The sequence below is a fragment of the Mustela putorius genome, unplaced genomic scaffold (genome assembly GCF_011764305.1).
Source record: "Mustela putorius furo isolate JIRA1106 unplaced genomic scaffold, ASM1176430v1.1 tig00537227_pilon_pilon_pilon, whole genome shotgun sequence".
Lineage (NCBI taxonomy): Eukaryota > Metazoa > Chordata > Mammalia > Carnivora > Mustelidae > Mustela > Mustela putorius.
The window spans coordinates 20,561,963-20,580,966 of record NW_025422368.1 but is presented as its reverse complement, the minus strand read 5'-3'; the positions used below and the strand labels follow the sequence as shown (position 1 = coordinate 20,580,966).

The 19,004-nt window shown below is 36.0% G+C and overlaps 1 protein-coding gene across 10 annotated transcripts in view; it reads left to right on the top strand.

Annotated features, from left to right (window-relative positions):
• SOX5 (SRY-box transcription factor 5) overlaps positions 1–19,004 on the top strand; it is a 994,837-nt gene that overhangs the window by 678,706 nt on the left and 297,127 nt on the right. For all 10 annotated transcript variants that reach the window (XM_013047547.2, XM_013047548.2, XM_045072864.1 and 7 more), the window contains one exon: positions 4,329–4,539. In XM_013047547.2, the coding sequence (XP_012903001.1) occupies positions 4,329–4,539 (211 nt within the window). The remainder of the gene's footprint in view (positions 1–4,328; positions 4,540–19,004) is intronic.

Sequence of the window (19,004 nt, the reverse complement as noted above, 5' to 3'; positions counted from 1 at the left end):
CTGTTTATCACAAGTTACCCATTTAATACCCGTTACCCATTTAACCCATCCTCCTACCTTCCCTCAGTAACCCTCAGTTTGCTCTTTATAGTTGAAAGTTCATTTTATGGGTTGCCTTTCTCTTTTTTCCCCCAAGCTCATCTGTTTCATTTCAAACTCTACGTGTCAGAGAAATCATATGGTATTTGTCTTTCTCTGACTGACTGATTTTGCTTAGCATAAAGCACTCTTAACTCCATTTCATTGCAAATGGCAAGATTTCATTCTTTGTGATGGCTAAGTAATATTCCAGTGTGTGTGTGTGTGTGTGTGTGTGTGTGTGCGCGCGCGCGTGCACGCACACACGCCCATGTATGCACACATGCATCTTCTGTGTCCATTCATTAGTTGATGGACAGTTGGGCTCTTTCCATACTTCCATAGTTTGGCTATTGTTGATAATGCTGCTATAAACATTGGGGTGCATGTGCCCCTTTGACTCAGTATGTTTTTTAAAAGATTTTATTTATTTATTTGACAGAGATTATAAGAAGGCAGAGAGGCAGGCAGGGGCGGGGTGGGAAGCAGGCTCCCTGCTGAACAGAGAGCCCAATGTGGGGCTTGATCCCAGGACCCCTAGATTATGACCTGAGCCAAAGGCAGAGGCTTAACCCACTGAGCCACCCAGGTGCCCTTGACTCAGTATTTTTGCATTCTTTGAGCAAATGCCTGGTAGTGCAATTGCTGGGCCTTAGGGTAGTTCTCTTTTTAACTTTTTGAAGATCCTCCATACTGTTTTCCAGAATGGCTTCTTCCAGTTTAGGAATGCACTTTTTTTTAAGTTACTTAAATAAAGATAGATATACTAGGCAGATCCCTCTCTCTATCTTGTGGTTGCATAGGTGACAGAGGGGGGCAGAATTAAGTAAAGATTTTTCAAGTGTAAGAAAGGAAGATTACCAACTTTGTTCTAAAAGTTTGGAACTCTCTTTTATCTTTAGTCCTTAAAAATTGAGTATCACAATTGTGAGAGTTCACGACAAAATACTGAAGCTTGCCTTCAGTATTCACAAAAATCTGATGAACTATATTTTGCTGGTTTGGACCACTAATACTTCTATTAGTGGGCTCTCTGGATGTTCACCTACCAGCAAATGAAGAGGAAAATGCAGTCATTACTGCAGATATGGTAATTGAAATTCCAGAAAAGAAACTGAAAATTATAGGACTTTCTTGACTGAAGACTGCACCAGCCTTCTTTAACAAGCTCTTCACCATGCAAATGAACAATGGAGTCCCACACAGAAACATCTGTTAACTGTGTAAAACCGTTAAAGGGATTAACGGTGCTAGAGGCTGAAATGTAATCAGACCGGTGAAATAGTGATAAGATAAAATATTTGCACATGAAATTGTAGTGATAATTAATTTTTAATACTGTTTTGGTAACTGAGTTTAGAATACTAGTGAAATGATGTTAAACTCTTTAAAATACTTCCTTGTGTTTTGCAAGGTATAGAAAATTAGAGACTTACAAGATGGGCTGTTATTTTACCTTACTTGATTTTTATTTATTTATTTATTTTTTTTTAAGATTTTATTTATTTATTTGACAGAGAGATCACAGGTCGGTAGAGAGGCTGGCAGAGAGAGAGAGAGAGAGAGAGAGAGAGAGAAGCAGGCTCCCCACCAAGCAGAGAGCCTGATGCGGGACTCGACCCCAGGACCCTGAGATCATGACCTGAGCCGAAGGCAGCGGCTTAACCGACTGAGCCACCCAGGCGCCCACCTTACTTGATTTTTAAATAGTTTCTGATATTTTAATAGATGTGATTGTATACAATTTGGGTGTCTTTCCCTATACTGAAGAGGCTATAGAAAGATATATGTAATTTTCAACTATGGAAAATGAAGTTCAGCAGCCAAATTCCTGTTTATTAAGTTTGTCATCATATAATGTGAAAACAGAGTATGGAATAGAAATGTTCAACATTGGGTTTTTCTGCTTTGACCCTGGAAATAGTGAGAAGAAAGATCTGTGGAAAAATGAATACAGAGGTTTTGCTATATTCTGGTTTGAACATGAAACTGAGCTAATGTGTATTATGGGCCATTCATAAAAACACTCCTTAGTTTACTGAATGGATTTATGATTGCTCTTGTCAGGGATGTGTGTGTGTATGTGTGCGCATTTATGGGTTTGCTTGTATTTATGTGTGGGTTTTAAATAAATAATTCTAGAAGTGTACCTTCATTTAGCCTGCAGGGGGTTGTAATGATTACATTATGCATATTGATTTCTAAATCCAAGTACATAGTAAGCTAAGATTCATCTTTGAATGTATGTCTATAGAATATTCATTCAAGACATAGTAATGTTTTCTGCATATTCTGTTATGTTTGTAAGAAATGGAAACCATTTTGAGTGTAGAATTATAATTTTGAAGAGTCCGTTTGCACACATTTTTTACTTTGACTTTTTCCACATCGCCTAGTACCACCCAACAAACTGACACTTGCACCATAGCTAATGTCTTTCTTTCACTATTATCCACTAACAAAAAAAATCATATAAACAGATTATGATTATGTTTGTGTCAACATCTCTTTTTTTATCTATTTTTTAAAATATTTTATTTATTTATTTATTTATTTGAGAGAGAGACAGTGAGAGAGGAGAAGATCAGAGGGAGAAGCAGACTCCCTGGGAGCCTGATGGTGGGACTCAATTCCGGTACTCTGGGATCATGACCGAGGCCAATGGCAGTCACTCAACCAACTGAGCCACCCAGGCACCCAACACATCTCTATTTTTAATTTGTTTTTAAAAGTTGAAATGACAGTTTTATCAAGTCTTTTAAATATATTTTTAAGCTAGTCAAATATATTAGAAATAATCTTAAAAACATTAGATATCAAATCAGTGTGATCTGTCACACATCTGACGCCTTTTCTGGGGTCAGGAGATCCTATTAATACATTTTAGAGAAGAAATGTATAAACGGCCTATAACCTGTTATCCTGACTATTAGGTGTGTGTATATTCAAATATATTTTAATGAAATCATTTAGTACTATAGAATTAAGAAATATACTTACAGAGAGACTAACTTCCTCAAAGATCTTAGGATACAATTTTGTTTATTTTTTAAAGATTTTATTATTTGTTTATTTATTTATTGTGAGAGTGGGAGAGAGAGAGTGAGAGAAAGGGAACACAGGCAGGGGGAACAGCAGGTAGAGGGAGAAGCAGGCTCCCCGCTGATCAGGGTGCCTGATATGAGACTCAATCCCAGGACTCTGGGATTTCAACCTGAGCCAAAGGCAGGTACTTCACTGACTGAGCCACCCAGGTTACCAGATTACAGTTTTAAAGAAGAGATCTGCTTTGTGGAAAATCAAAGGATTGTAGAAGTAAAAGATTATAAAAAGAAAGCCTTTAAGTGAGAAAGTTGTTTTATATCATTTCAATATCATTCCTCTCACAGATATCTGAAAAATCAATTTAGTGCCTTTTATACAAAAGATAGCCCAAATATTAGATAGTAGCTAGAGTTGGTTAAGACATTATGGGGAAAATAATGATGAAAAGAACATCCAATGTTTATGTTTAAATTTTAAAATTATAGAACAAATTCTTTTTATACACATACACAATTATGAAGAGGTAAAGGTTGCAAGAAACTTTGTTTTATAGGGCATGTGAGGTTTAAAGTGCAAAATCTGGAAGAATATTGACAGAAACAATGCTTGGGGTAACAAATGGATTTAGAAATGTCTTTGGCATAAGCAGAAATAAACTTTCAATATTCCTATCTGATGTCAAAATAACCTGTGTGGCTGATGCTTTCTTAAAAGCGTGAGAGGGAGGTGGAGAACTAAAAAAGGACCCTGCTTTAATTAGGAGCAACCATCAAGAAAAGGCAGCCAGTTAAAATGAAAAGCGAAGTGCAGAATGTTACTTGTTTAAATATTACAGTGTCATGAGGATGTTTAAGCAAGATGACTGGTGCATTTAATGTCCCTAGGAAAATCTAAGACTTTTCAAAGAAAAGTAGAAGAATGCATCTGATCGGTATAGCCTTTGTATAAGGCTTTATTGCCACTTGTTCTCAGTCTAAGGGAGAGGGTCTCCATATTTTTATTTCTTGTATGAATTGATCTTTGACTCACTCTGTGCCAGCCTATAAAGTTAATGCATTCTTTTTTAAAAAAAATTATTTATTTATCTTACTCTTGCAGAGTGACATTTCACTTTTTCATGTTTTAGCTAAATAAGCCACATAAGCAATTAAAAAAAAAATTCACTGAATTTTAAACATTTTTTTCCCCTTTGCTTTCTCTTTCAGGAAGTTGATGGCAATAAAGTTATGTCTTCATTTGCCCCACACAACTCATCTACCTCACCTCAGAAGGCAGAAGAAGGTGGGAGGCAGAGTGGTGAGTCCTTGTCAAGCACGGCCCTAGGAACTCCCGAACGGCGCAAAGGCAGCTTAGCTGACGTTGTTGACACCTTGAAGCAGAGGAAAATGGAAGAGCTCATCAAAAATGAGCCAGAAGGTAAAGCCTGGAAAAGGGAACAAAGTGGTTGCCATCTCCTGACTTTAGCAGTCGGAGTTTAACTTCTAGATCGGTTTTTTGACTTATACTCAAAGTTAAATTGGACAACATGGAAACCTAATGTTATGAAGATGGATAGATTTTTTTTTTTCCAGAAACATTCCAATGTCTGTCCCGATTTTTAAAAAATCATTATTTTCTGTTGTGATGTCTTCCTCATTTTCACACATGGGTAAGTTGTGGTTGAGTAAAACTTAAAGATTCAAGAATAGAATGTGACAGCAGAGCCCAGAATAGGTACCACCTACGTCCCAAATATCTGCAGACTTGTGTGTTCATCTCCAGTTTTTGTCCCCAAGGCCATTTTACAACTTTATTAAATTGTACGACCTTACTTATAAAGGAATGCATCATAATGCTACCTTAGTTTCATTTGTTTCTTATATAGTCCAAAATTAATATGGTTAGGCCTGCTCTGTATTTAAAAATTATTGATTCTTTAATTCTTTTAGCCATGCTGAAGTTCCCATTTTGTTTAACATCCAGGATGCCTTTCTTTTTAAAATTTCATCTTCTAAATTACTTCAGTAGTTACTGATAGTAGCCGATAGGTGATCTGCACATGAGATATGTTAAAATTAAAGCAAACAAACAGAGGCCCCTGGGTGGCTCAGTTGGTTAAGCATCTGTTTTGGGCTCAGATCATGATCTCAGGGTCCTGGAGTCCAGCTCCACTTAGGACTCTCTGCTTACCAGGGAATCATCTTCTCCATCTTCCTCTGTGTTCTCTCTTTCTCTCTGTCTCTCTCAAATAAATAAAAATATTAAAAATAAATAAATAAGGCAAAAAAACAACTGATGCCTATTATAGAATTTATGCATAAGTGATAGTCACCCTTTATGTTACGGATGTTTCCTACCACCTACTTAAACCTGTGTTCTTCCTAAGTTTGCCTGCCATGTTGCACATAAGAACATGCCTCCTATTTAAAAGTCAGATGGAAATTTAAAACAAACAAACAAAAAATAGTGACTTAAAAAGACATATTTTATACCAAAAATATACTGCATCTATACTATCTAACACTGGGTTGGGCTCATTTCTAGTCTGTTGTTAGGACACTAGCAAATTATGAGTATATATGGCACAAAATGTATGTTAACCAGTATATTTGGGAGTCATATGGTAATTAAATATTTCTGGGTCCCTACCAGATGCATAGCTGGGACATGGATTTTAGTTATAATTTATGTAATTCACATGATCTTACAGTTGGAAAGAATTTTAGAGATAATCTAGTCAGCCAAAGACTTTTGGCTTTCATCCACGTGGAGATAAAAATGGGGTTTTGAGGAGGACCTAGACAATTTTTTTAATGTGCTGGAATTTTTCTTGATATTAAAAATACTATCTTCTTATTTAAGAAGTATTTTAAAAAACCATAAAAATTGAAAGGAAAATCAAAATTGCTTAATTTTATAGCTTTCTGATATAACAACTCTTTTTTTAAAATTAAATTAATTTTTTTTCAGTGTCCCAAAATTCATTGTTTATCCACCACACCCAGTGCTCGATGCAATATGTACCCTCCCTAATACCCACCTCCAGGCTCACCCAACGCCCCACTCCCCTCCCCTCCAAAACCCTCAGTTTGTTTCTCAGAGTCCACAGTCTCTCATGGTTTGTTTCCCCCTCCGATTTCCCCCAGCTCACTTCTCCTCTCCTCCCTGCAATGTCCTCCGTGCTATTCCTTATGCTGCACAAGTAAATGAAACCATATGATATAATAACTCTTAACCTTACGATGCATTTCTTTCTTATCTTTAATTTTACATATTCTGTTCATTTTGCATGATTAACTTTATGCTTTTATTATTTTGTGTCTTTTATATTGTCATATGTTATCATTAACTAAAGTCCACAGTTTATTCATAGTTCATTAGTCTTCACCAAGTGTGCTTTCTGTTCTAGGATGCCCTCAGCGATAACATGTTACATTTAATTGTCATGTCTCCTTGGGTTCCGTTTAGCTGTGACAGTTTCTCAGACAGTTTTTGTTTCTGATAACCTTGGAAGTTTTGAGGAATACTGTTCAGGTATATTATAGAATGTCCCTCTATTGGGGTTTATTCTTTTTTATTTTATTTCTTTTAGTGTTCCAAAATTCATTATTTATGCACCACACCCAGTGCTCCATGCGATACATTCTCTATTGGGATTTATCTGGTGGTTTTCTCTTGACTAAACTGGGGTAATAGGTTTGGGGGGGAAGATAATGAGGTAAAATACCTTTCTGTCACATCATATCAAAGGTACATACACTCTATATGATTTATGAATTTGATGTTGACCTTGATCATCTGGCTGGTACAGTGTTTGTCAGGGTCCTGCACTATAAAGTTATTTCCTGCCCCCTTTCCATACCACACTATTTGGAAGGAAGATGCTATGTGCAACCCACATTTAAGGAGTAGGGAGTTAGGTTCCTTCAGAGCAGAGTTTCTACATAATTTATTTGGAATTCTTCTGCATGGAAGATTTATCTCTTCTCCATCATTTATTAATTTATTCAATCATTTATTTATATCAGTATGGACAGCATGGGTATTTTATACTTTGACTTATAATCCAATTCTACTTTATTTTGTTGCTCAAATTTTTTCAGCTTTGGACATTGGAAGCTCTTTCTATTGACTTCTGTGTCATTTTGATATACCACTGTGATTGTAGTTAATTTTTTTCTGGAGCCTTTCTTACTTTCTTGCACTGTAAGGTGCTTCCGACTCATGTTGTGTATCTCATGCTCTGGTTCAAGAATCAGTCATTTCTCTAGGAAACCCTGGTTCCTTTTTTTGGAGAATGGTATTAGAAAGCCAGATCTGGATACAGGGTGTGCTCTTTGCTCATAAGGCTTCATTTCTTTAGGGCCTCTTACCTGACAAAATGAAGAAGTAGATGTGTGTGCTAACCCGTATACATATATATCTATAAATATTTCTATGTTGAATTGTCTATATATTAAGCTAAACATGAGTTCTTACTACTCTCCACAACTGTAGTCCGCCCCCCGCCATGGATCATTCCCCCCTCATTCCTTATTGATGGGCACATTCCTGTCCCAACTGTGAGTAATCTAGATCGAACCATCACCATCCATTTACTTATTGTTCAGTTCCAGCATGTATGTTTAACAGTATCAGATTTACTAACTGATAATACCATGGGGAACATCTTTACCAATAGGGTATAGTCCTTATATGCAATTCTTTTTGTCTTTAGTTTTACAGATTCATTTCCAAAACGAGTTAGTACATTTTCCTCCACCTTATTCAGTGAAGTTCTCCCATACATTTGTAAGATGATTAAATTTTTTCTGTAGTTTTTCCTGGTATCTCTCAAATTACTGAATTACCTTATAGAATCCTCTTACATCAGTATTCAAACTTTCTGTTGTACATTTCTACATTTTTTTTTTGACAAATGCGTATTGCCACTTGTCCACCGTGGCCGTCATTCAGAACAGTTGTTTGCTAACCTTAAAAATCTCCTGTGCTTCATTTATTCATCTCTCCCTCTTGCCCTCGAATTCCAGGCAATTGCTGAACTTTCTACTATCTCTGTAGTTTTGCCTTTTCCAGAATGCCATATCAATGGAATCATACAGTATGTAGTCTTTCAAACTGGCTTCCTTAACATATCAATGTGTATTTAAGTTTCCTTCATGTCTGTTCCTGGCTCATTTCTTTTTAGTACTGAATAAAACTCCACTGTATCATGGTCTGTTTATCCATTCACCTATCAAAGGACATCTTAGTGGTTTCATGTTTTTGGTTATTAAGAATAAAGCTTTTATAAATATTTATGTGAAGGTTTTTGTATAGACATAAGTTTCTAACTCAACTGAGTAAATACCTAGGAGTGTGATTGCTGAAATGTATGGTAAGAGTATGCTTTGCTTTATAAAAACAAAACAAACAAACCAAAAAAACCTGCCAAACTGTCTTCCAAAGTGGTTATGAGATTTCGTATTCCCAGTAGCAATGAATGTGAGTCCTTGTTGCTGCATAGCCTCACCTCATTTGATATTGTAAATTCTTTGGAATTTATCTATTTGCATTGGTTTGTAGTGGCATCCCATTGTTGTTTTAATTTGTAGTTCCTGATGACTTATAATGTGGAGCATCTTTACATATGTGATCCTTGGCATTTGTGTATCTTCTTTGTGCCTGTTTACAGCATTTGCTCATTTATGAATTGAGGATTTTTTAAATTGTTGAGTTTTAAGAGTTTTTTGTGTATTTTGAATGCAAGTCCTTTATCAGGTATGGGCTTTGCAAATATTCTCTTTCAAGTTGTGGCTTTTTTTTTTTTTCTCCTTTTAACATCTTTTGCAGGGCAGAAGTTTTCATTTTGATAAAGTCCAACTTACCTCTTTTCTTGCATTGATCATACTTTTGACGTTGTAGCTAAATACACACTGCCTCACCCAATGCCATTTAGATGTTCTCTGCTTTTATCTTCTAGAAGTTGTATAGTTTTGCATTCTACTGTTGAGGTCTATGATCTGTTTTGAGTTAATTTTTGTAAAGGTTTAAGTTCTTTGTCTGATTTGTGTTTTTGCAGATAGATGTCCAGTTGTTCCATCACCAGTTGTTGAAAAGATTATCATATGTCCATTGAATTTCCTTTCTTCATTCATCAAAGACTAGTTGATTGTACTTGTGTGGGTCTGTTTCTGTCCTCTATATTCCCCTCCATTGATCAGTTTGTCTATGCTTGTGCCAACACCTTGATGTCTTAATTGCTATCACTTGAAAGTTGGGTGGTGTCTGTCCTCCTAATTTGTACTTTTACTGCAGTATTATGTTGGTTACCTGGCTCTTTTACCTCTCCCTGTAGACTTCAGAGTTAATCTTGATATCTACATAATTACGTCCTGGGAATTTGGGAAGAATTGATATCTTAACAGTATTCAGTCTTCCTAACCATGAGCACAAAATATTTCTCTATTTATTAAGATTTTCTTTTATTTTTTGAGTTTCATAGTTTTCTGCTTATAGATCCTCTATGTATTTTGTATTATATTGTATTTTATTAAAATTGTTTATTTATTTATTTATTTGAGAGAGAGTACCCTGGGAAGGGGCAGAGGGAGAGGGAATGAGAGTCTTAAGTAGAATCTGCACTGAGCACAGAGCTTGACTTGGGGCTCGATCTCACAAACCTAGATCACAACCTGAGCTGAAACGAAGAGTGGTATGCTTAATTGACTGCACCACCCAGGCACCCCTCATTATATTGTATTTTTTATTTCAAATTCCAATTTTTATTGCCGGTATAAAGGGAAGAAATTGGCTTTTATATATTAACCTTGTATCCTGTGACCTTGCTATACTTGATCATTATCTCTAGGAATTTTTGCGTATTGTTTACATTTTCTGTATAGACAATCACGTTATCTGTGAATGAAGAAAGCTTTATTTCTTGATTTCCAAGATATATCCTTTTTATTTCCTTTTCTTGTCTTACTACATTACCTGGGTTCCAGTACAGTGTTGAATAAGAGTGATGAAACAACACATCTTTGCCTTGTTCTTGACTGTAGGGAGAAAGCTTCAAGATATCATCGTTATATTTATTAGTTCTGGGTTTTATGTAGCTGTTCTTTACTAAGTTGAGGAAGTTTCCTTCGATTTCTAGTTTGCTGAGGGTTTTCACCATGAATAGTTGCTAAAATTTATCAAAATTTTTTTCATCTCTTGATACGATGCACTCTTCTAAGTTTTTATTTTAAATTCCAGTTAGTTGACATATATTTGACATATAGTGTAATATTAGTTTCAAATGTACAATATAGTGATTCTACACTTCCTGCAACACCTGGTGCTCATCATCACAGGTGCACTCCTTCATTCCCGCCACCTACTTAACACACCCCCCACCCACCTCTGCTCTGATAACCACCAGTTTATTCTTTATAGTTAAGAGTCTGTTTCTTGGTTTGCCTCTCTTTTCCCCCTTTACTTATTTGTTTTGTTTCTTACATTCCACATATGAGTGAGATCATAGGGCATTTGACTCTCTCTGACTGACTTATTTTGCTTAGCATAATACTCTTTAGCTCCTTTAGTGTGCTCATATGATGAGATTTTTGAATGTTGAACCAACCTTGCAAACTGGATAAATTCCACCTAGTTGTGGTTTATGATGTATATAATATTGGATTCAGTTTGCCAGTATTTCGTTGAGGATTGCAGCATCTATGTTCATGAGAGATATTGGTCTGTAGTTGCTTTTTTTTTTTTAAATGCAATGTCTTTATCTGATTTTTGTAGTAAGATAATGCTGCATTCATAAAATGAGTTGGGAAGTGTTTCCCTCGCATGTTATTGTTTGATTTTGGTTTGAGATGTGTTTGTGGTCCAGATCTAAGGTCTAGTGCTATATAGTGGATTACAAAGTAGTTTGATTGCGTGTGTGTGTGTGTGTGTGTGTGTACATTTAGGTGATATTCTCCAAGGAAATTTGGTACATGACCTTGTTATTTCTCCAGTGTGTCATGTTGGCTTCCAAGTAGTTTCACAGACTCTGAATTTGGAGGTACATGACAGGACAGATCCAAATGAGCAACTCCCAGAAGGAAAGAAGACAGTAGGCAGTGCCTCCCATTTAGATGCATTGGGATATAGGATCAAAGTGTACTATCTAACAACAGGTGCACAACAGAAGAGCAGACAGAGATAGAGCATCCACAGCAGGAAGAGTTGATGAGGAAACATCAGTATTAAATGTGGACGTTATACTGTTTTCATTATTGTATTTCCCACAACTTTTTTTTTTTTTTTTGGTACTTTGCCTCCTACAGCTATATTAAAAGCACAGCTCAAGACAGACTTGCTAATGAATACTATAAAGACATTGAAAAAATACAGAGACAGTCTTGATGGAAGACAAGAATAGCAACTGAACATGGCTAACATTTAAAAGCTTGAGTTCCAGAAAGATACTTTACGGAACCCCTAAGATTTATTTATGTTTATGTACACAAGATTCCTAGACATGTGCTTTAAGTACCCAGAAATGTAAATACACTCACTCTTACTAATAAAGAAATTTGCTGTGGCAAGTACATTTATTTAATGACTGCAACAATTAAGAGAGATGTCAAGCAGCGATTTACGTATTTCAATAAAGTGATGTTCTTAAGAAAAAATATAGAAAAGCAGAAAAATCATATCATAGGAAAGCAATAGAATGTTGACAACAGTTTATTTAACTGCGAAGAGGAGAAAACATGGGGAAATACTTCCAGGTAGATGTGTAAAAGTCCATCCCAACAGTAAGTAGGAAGTTATATTGGCTTTAAATACTCCATTAATCATAGGGTATGGTATGGTTGGGCGTGAGAATGGCCACTGAAACCTGACGTCATGTGAGCATTAGAACAATTCCACTGTATATAGTACCAAAAAATGATCATAGCTCTGTGATATACTATAGCATCAAAAGAATAAAATAGGAATAAATTTAGCAAAAGAACTGCAGAACTTATACTCAAGAACTACAAAACATGGTAACAGCTTTGTGATGAGAACAGCAACATGGGGATGAGGCAACCAGAGATAGGGTGAATGGAACTAAATGTTAAGCTCACAAATATATGCCACAGAAAAATCCCCTCTTCCCCCAAGCTATTTTTTCCATTGTTTTTCAAAGGCCATTAAAATGAACAGCAGGTTGTAATGAAAATTTCATTAAGCCCCAGCTAAATCATTATGAGGGTGCCATATTCATGCCTTTGCTTCCTCTCATTGAGGGGGGAAAGCAGATTTCAGTAGAAAATCTTTATTATTTCCGACCTTATCCCTGCCAACAGCAAACTAGCAAAAATTCAGAAGTTAGAAGAGAATGGTGTGTCATACAAAAGGAGGCCACTGAGGTGAAATGGTTAGAAAGAAAATTAGATTTGCTTATGAGTTGAAGAAAAAAAAAATGGCTCTTTTATTCCAGCCAGTTTAGTTTTTCAAGCAATTAAGATATTTCAGAAGTTATAAATAGGAGAAAAATATATTAATGCATTTTTGTTTTTATCTTTTCCCTCCATCAGAATTGTTGCCTGTCGTTATTCAAAAAAGACTGGCATGAAAGACTCATTTGTCCAGTGTCTCTTAACTGACATGGAATGCCAAACTTCATAGTAAATTCACAGCTCAAAATATCTATCTGCCCTATGCCATCTAGTTATATTATACTTGCTAATAGCAAAGCTCTATCAGTTAGTAGTCTTTAACTAACTTATCAGAGGCTGAGAAAAACAACAAGGTTTAATATTACAGTATGGGACATGTAATGCCTGCATCAAAACATTGATTAAATAATGATGTATTAGTGGGGGAAATGTAACGTATATTAAGTGCATCTCATGTGTGAACTGTAGTGTTACATAATTTATATGAAACACTTCATTTAATCTCTACATAAACCTTATAGCCAAGGCTGCTATGTATAGCCGTCCCAATTTCAGGAAGTGCCACTCACATGAACTAAATATTCTTATTCTTATCATCTCCATTTTCAGATGAGAAAACATGATTAAATATGTCAGAGTGTGACTAAGTGTCAGGGTCATTATTCAAACTGAAGTCAAACTAAACTATAATCCATGCTGTTAACCACTAGTTACACTGTTTCTTCCAATTAGGAATTTGCCAGTAATGGTTTAATGTTACTCTTCAGCCCACATGTGCCAAAATTCCTTTGTAATATGAAACAATAAAGTAGCACTTAATAATTATCTGCCAAAGGAAGTTCCTGATGTCTCAGTGCTGATCACATTTCCAGAAAGTTTTAATTGAAAATCAGCTCATTTTGAACGTTTTGAGTTTAAAGTGTGAAAGAAAGAAAGAAAGAAAAAAAGAAAGAAAGAAAGAAAGAGAGAAAGAAAGAAAGGAAGGAAGAAAAAGAAAGAAAATGGCTTGGAGAGTATCTTAATAAAAACTTGTTTTAGACTTTATTATGTCAAGAGCAAAATAGTTGTTGAATAACAGAAATTCAGAATTGGAATGAAATGTAGAAATATTTTGGGCTCTATCCTCATTTTTGAGACAGACAGGGACAGAGAGAGAGAGAGGAGCGAGCCTGAGACTGACGGAGGCAGAGAGATGTGCCTGCAATCCCACAGCAGTCGGTGTTAAAGCCAAATGAGAATCCAGCCCACAGCTTACAGGCATAGGTTCCTTTGTTTTCTTGTTCAGTTGCAACAGACATTCAGACGTTCTTTTTTCTCTTTCTCTTGGTCTTTTAGAAATAATGTGACCTTACCCTTGGTTTTGAAGGGTGTTTCACTGTTCCTTAAATTTGATGGAATCTAAGGCAACCAGATATCTGAATTTATAAGATTAATAGGTATCCACAAATGTCCTGAGTTCCCAAGTTCCAGTAGCTAGGGATGATCTATAAATACAGATGATCATTTACGTATAGTGGGTCAGACTCAGACTTTAACTTGATATTCATTCAAATTTTCAGTCATTAACTGCACAGGTGAGAATAACTTTTACCTTGATGAGACTTTAAATACCTAACTTACAATTCTTTTAGAAACAAACATTATAGCAGGCCTCTTATTTTAACCTTTCTGTATTAACATCAACTTTGTGTTCTGCCTCTCTTTGCAATGGCCATTTCAACTTATAGGGAAATTTACGTCTGTTCCTTCTAGAAACACAACAGACAAAACTTATTTTTTCTTGATTCCCACCTTTATGTATAGGTTCTGTTCCTCTTCTCTCCATGTCTCAGTTGTTAGAAAGAGTACTCACTTGCTTTAGCTTTGTCATTTTTTAATTAAGTACTGTTATTTGTCTTCATTGTTACCCTTACTCTACTGTATAATGGCCCATATATTTGTCAGTTCATCCCCTACATTAACTCCTTAAAAGTGAAGGTAGTGTACATAGTAAATATTCAAAATATTTGTTGGAAGGATGCTTTTACTTCCTTAGTGTTGCCCCATAGATGTCTTGGGGATGGGAGGCAAAGACCTTAACAAATATAGGTCTCTTGTTCCAGATATTGTGGGAACTACATCATTTAATCCTCAAAAATGCCGAGGTTAACATCAGGCTTAGTAATTTGTTTGTGTGTTTGTTTGTTTGTTTGTTTATTGGGAGAGAGAGAGGAGGGGAGGAGAGGCAGAAGGAGAGGAAAAGAGAATCTTAAGCAGACTCCACTCCTGGTATGGAGCCCGACATGGGACTCCATCCCGGGACTCTGAGATCATGAGCTGAACTGAAATCAAGAGTCAGACGCTTAAACTCCTGAGCCACACAGGAGCTCCCAGAAGTTCAGTACCTTGCTTATTTTCTTATTATATGGAGGAACTAGAATTGGAACAAAATTACTGTCCTTTACCAAACTACCTGGTATTGAATATAAGACCATATATAATCTGTCTCAACCCCTTTTTTTCACTTAATGTTATTTTCTCCTTTTCTAAGATATGTTCTTGTGCTCTCTTACCAAACTGTATGCGGTTCTCTCAATACTGCATTTTTACTACTACTCTACTTTTTCATATGCAGCTTCTTCTGCCGAGAGTGTCATTCCCGGTCTTAGCTACCCAGTATATTTTTATTCACCTTTAAGACTCAATACCTTCTTGGGGCACTTGGGTGGCTCAGTGGGTTAAAGCCTCTGCCTTTGGCTCAGGTCATGTTCTCAGGGTCCTGGGATGGAGCCCCGCATCGGGCTCTCTGCTCAGCAGGAAGTCTGCCCCACCCCTTTCTGCCTGCCTCTCTGCCTGCTTGTGCTCTCTGTCTGTCAAATGAATAAATAAAATATTAAAAAAAAAAAAAAAGAAGACTCAATACCTTCTCTGAACATCTTTGTCAGAATTTGGCTTAATCTAACTATTAGCATTAGGTAACCTCTATTAGTTCTTACCTCATGATCACTATTGTTGACTTGCCTCCTGTCTTCCACAAGAGTATGTGACTGAAGAAGAGTTCTTAGTTGAATTACCTGTGCCTGTTTTGTGATAATGGGCTTGACACATAATAGGTGACTATTTATCTTACTGTGTAGGACAGTTAACTACTAATTGATGTATTGTAACTTTTGCTAACTAACCCTTCCCTAAAAATTGAGGGGCTTTTGGCTTCATTTATCTTTTTCTTCCAGCTTTGACGTTCTCTTTTCTGCATATTTTACTCAGACTCTTCTTTGACCTCCCTCTCTATGTATCTCATCATCTTGTCTTCTCCAAACTTCTCATTATTTAATCTTTAATATATTTACTTTTCATTCTTTCTGTGACTTAGAGATTAAAGTTTTCTTTTTTATTTTATTAATATATGATGTATTATTTGCTTCAGGGTTACAGGTCTGTGATTCATCAGGCTTGCGCATTTCACAGCACTCACCATAGCACATACCCTCCCCAGTGTCTATCACCCCGCCACCCTCTCCCTCTAAAGTTTTATCTTATGTCACAAAACTGGATTATAAAATCCAGGGTAGAAAACTAACATACACACAGAATGAAACTTTATATTCACATTAATCTTTTAAATGACTCTAATATTTCACATTTCTCTAAGGAAATATGTTGCTGTTATTGATGCATTAGTGGCCATAGACAGTAATTCTCTCCTACTCCAGTAGGCAAAGTGAAAAATGAATTGGATTGATCTATGAGTAATTTTCCAAAATTCAAAGCTAAAACTGGTTCTTTAACAGTGTGTCAGCACAACGGAGACCAACACCCTTTTCTAGGTGTATAGAGTTGGCATGAAAGAGAGTTCTTATTTCTTATGATAGCCTCGAGATGGGCGCAGCTTAATTTTGGATCTTCTGTTCCACAACCCTATTTCCCCCTCCCCACACGTCGTGCACGTTAGAAGGCTTTGGTGGAAGAAAAATGGCTGATTCCTTTCAGCACCTTCCCTGTTCCCTCCAGTCTTCCAAAAATTTTAACATGTTACCTCAAGGGTAGAATTTCCAAACCCAGGACTCATGATGTACTTTTTAAATTTTAGATAAGAATTTCTTGCATAAAACTGAACATCTACCTTATTATTTCAATTGTAAAAAAAAAAAACATAATGTTTTCTTGCATTTAAGTTGCTATAATGACTGTGTTAAAGTAATGAATATCTGCCTTCATTTGGCAATGCTAACTGCCCTACTTTCATCAGAGAGTTGTTGAAGGAAACAAATGAGGTAATGCACATGAAAGTACTTCATGAATTATAACCAACTTGGAATTAGACCAGTTATTGTCATTATCACATCTTGTCTGGTTAGAAACATTAGTACTTTAGGCATGCTGGAAACATTATATAGTTTCCAGTGTTGCTTTCCCAGGGTGCTTTTAGGTAGAAAAAATAGAATTCAGACCTGCAAAATTCTGGAAATTTAGGATATGTAACGGACAACAAAAACAACAAACCCAACCTTCACAAAAATCCTGGGATAGGTAGTCGCTTTGATTTTACTTACATGAATTTCCCTAAATAAAATGTGGTCAAGCCATTTTCTACTTCAAGAATTACTGTTCAAAAAGAAAGGTTTTTCTAAATTGATATGGTTGACGTTGCAAACTGTGACCAACATGAAAGTAGGAAAGGCATTTTAACATGGCATTTGTGGACTTGTTATATTCTTATTTCTAAATAAATGTGAATGTGTGCTGAAGACAGATTCTAAATGAGGGCTCCCTTGGCCAAAGTTTCATAATTTTCTAAGATTTTCGCCTTCTTTTATGTGGTTTATTTATTCTTCCTTTCCTCCCCCCTTCTGCTTTTTTCTTTCCATTCCTTTTGTGTGTGCATGTGTGCGTGTGTGTAGCCCTCCTTTCAGATCCCACATATGCTTGGTTTTATTTAGCATCTTATCTGTCAGTGTTCTTCCTTCTTAGAGTGTGACGCCCACACCTCCAAAATTGTTGTGCCGTGATGAGTGTACTCCTTGTGTGTAAGAAACTGCATTTATTTGTGAAATTTCATTTCTACTAGAACTAGACTTTGTCATTATTTACACAACTGGAACTTCTTTTTCCTGAAGTTCAGAAAATCTTTGCTCACAATTTATATTACAAGACCCTAAAGGCACAACCTATTACCAAAATCACCCAGTGTTACTCTACATGAAACACTTCATTGCGTTTAGTACAGACTTCACAAAAAGAGTTTTCTTCTTGTGAGAACTAATCAAAACAAAGGCATGGGTTGGAAAAAGTATATATTGTGATGTACTTCCAGCCTTTAAGAGTCATCTATAGGCCATAGGCAGTCAGTAGGTCAAGGAGATACTGAAATTTTCATTCTCATTTTCTCTGTGTCTTCTTGTCTCTCTCTCCAGCAGACACAATGGGAAAGATTGTTCCCTGAGGTGGAGAAACTTAAGTGGCTATCACCCTGACACTGTACAATACAAATCCTCAGTGGCAAATACAAAACAAAACAAAACAAAACAAAACAAAACAAAACAAAACACAAACTACCTTTCATTTAATTCCATTTGTAGCATTTGCAGGATGGGGTTGGAGAGATTTTAAGTCTATAAATACAGTATTCGTGAAACAAAAAGTGTATACAAATTGTTGGTCATGAATGATCCTTTCTTAAAACTTTAAAATATGTATGGATATTGTTTTGTACTGTATCCTTTTGATATTTGCATCTGTCCCACCTATTGAAAATAATTTACTTTCATTGATTGCCCCTTCTATGATACTTACACTTTTTTTCCCCCACCAGAAATAATTATGTTAATGCCCTTTTAACTTTTATTACCAGTATGTTGGCCATACAGAGCCATTAGATCCTCTAAATGGGTATAAAGCTTTCCCCTGTTTTAAGAGTTATTTGAGAGGTCTGAAAGTAGATATTATAAGCAGCAAATATTCATCTGTGGTGTGCTACAGCATTGCCTGTAATCATTCTGTGGAAAAGACGGGTACGTACTTGGCCTTGTGAACATCCCTACAGGCATTGTGTTTTTGATGTTTGAGTTTACATTTTAAAACGCAATGCCTGTTCTTATCATTTAAATGTCTGTTGTTGCGCCACCCTTTAGAGATTAAACTGAAGCATATTACATTCACAGACAAGTTGAGATAGAAATTTGGAATTGCCTCCTAATTTTACCAACTTTTTAATTACTATTTTTTCTAAGGAAATTATGGAAATTGACTTCCCTAAATTCACAAGCCCAAAGCATTCCATTAATTGGGCAAAGAAGAGGGCACTTTGAAATTCCCTCTTGTTTTTAAAACCACATTTGATGAGGTGGGAAAAATAAAAAGTGAACGGATCAGGGGAAAAGCTTAAAGATACTTTAATTGGCAGAGGTTTGAGTTGCTTTTGTTTAGTTACTCACTGTCCTTTTGACAAAGTACATGTTGAAGAGGCTTTGTAAGTGCTGTCCCACTGAAGGACAAACAAGGGTACTTTTCAATTGA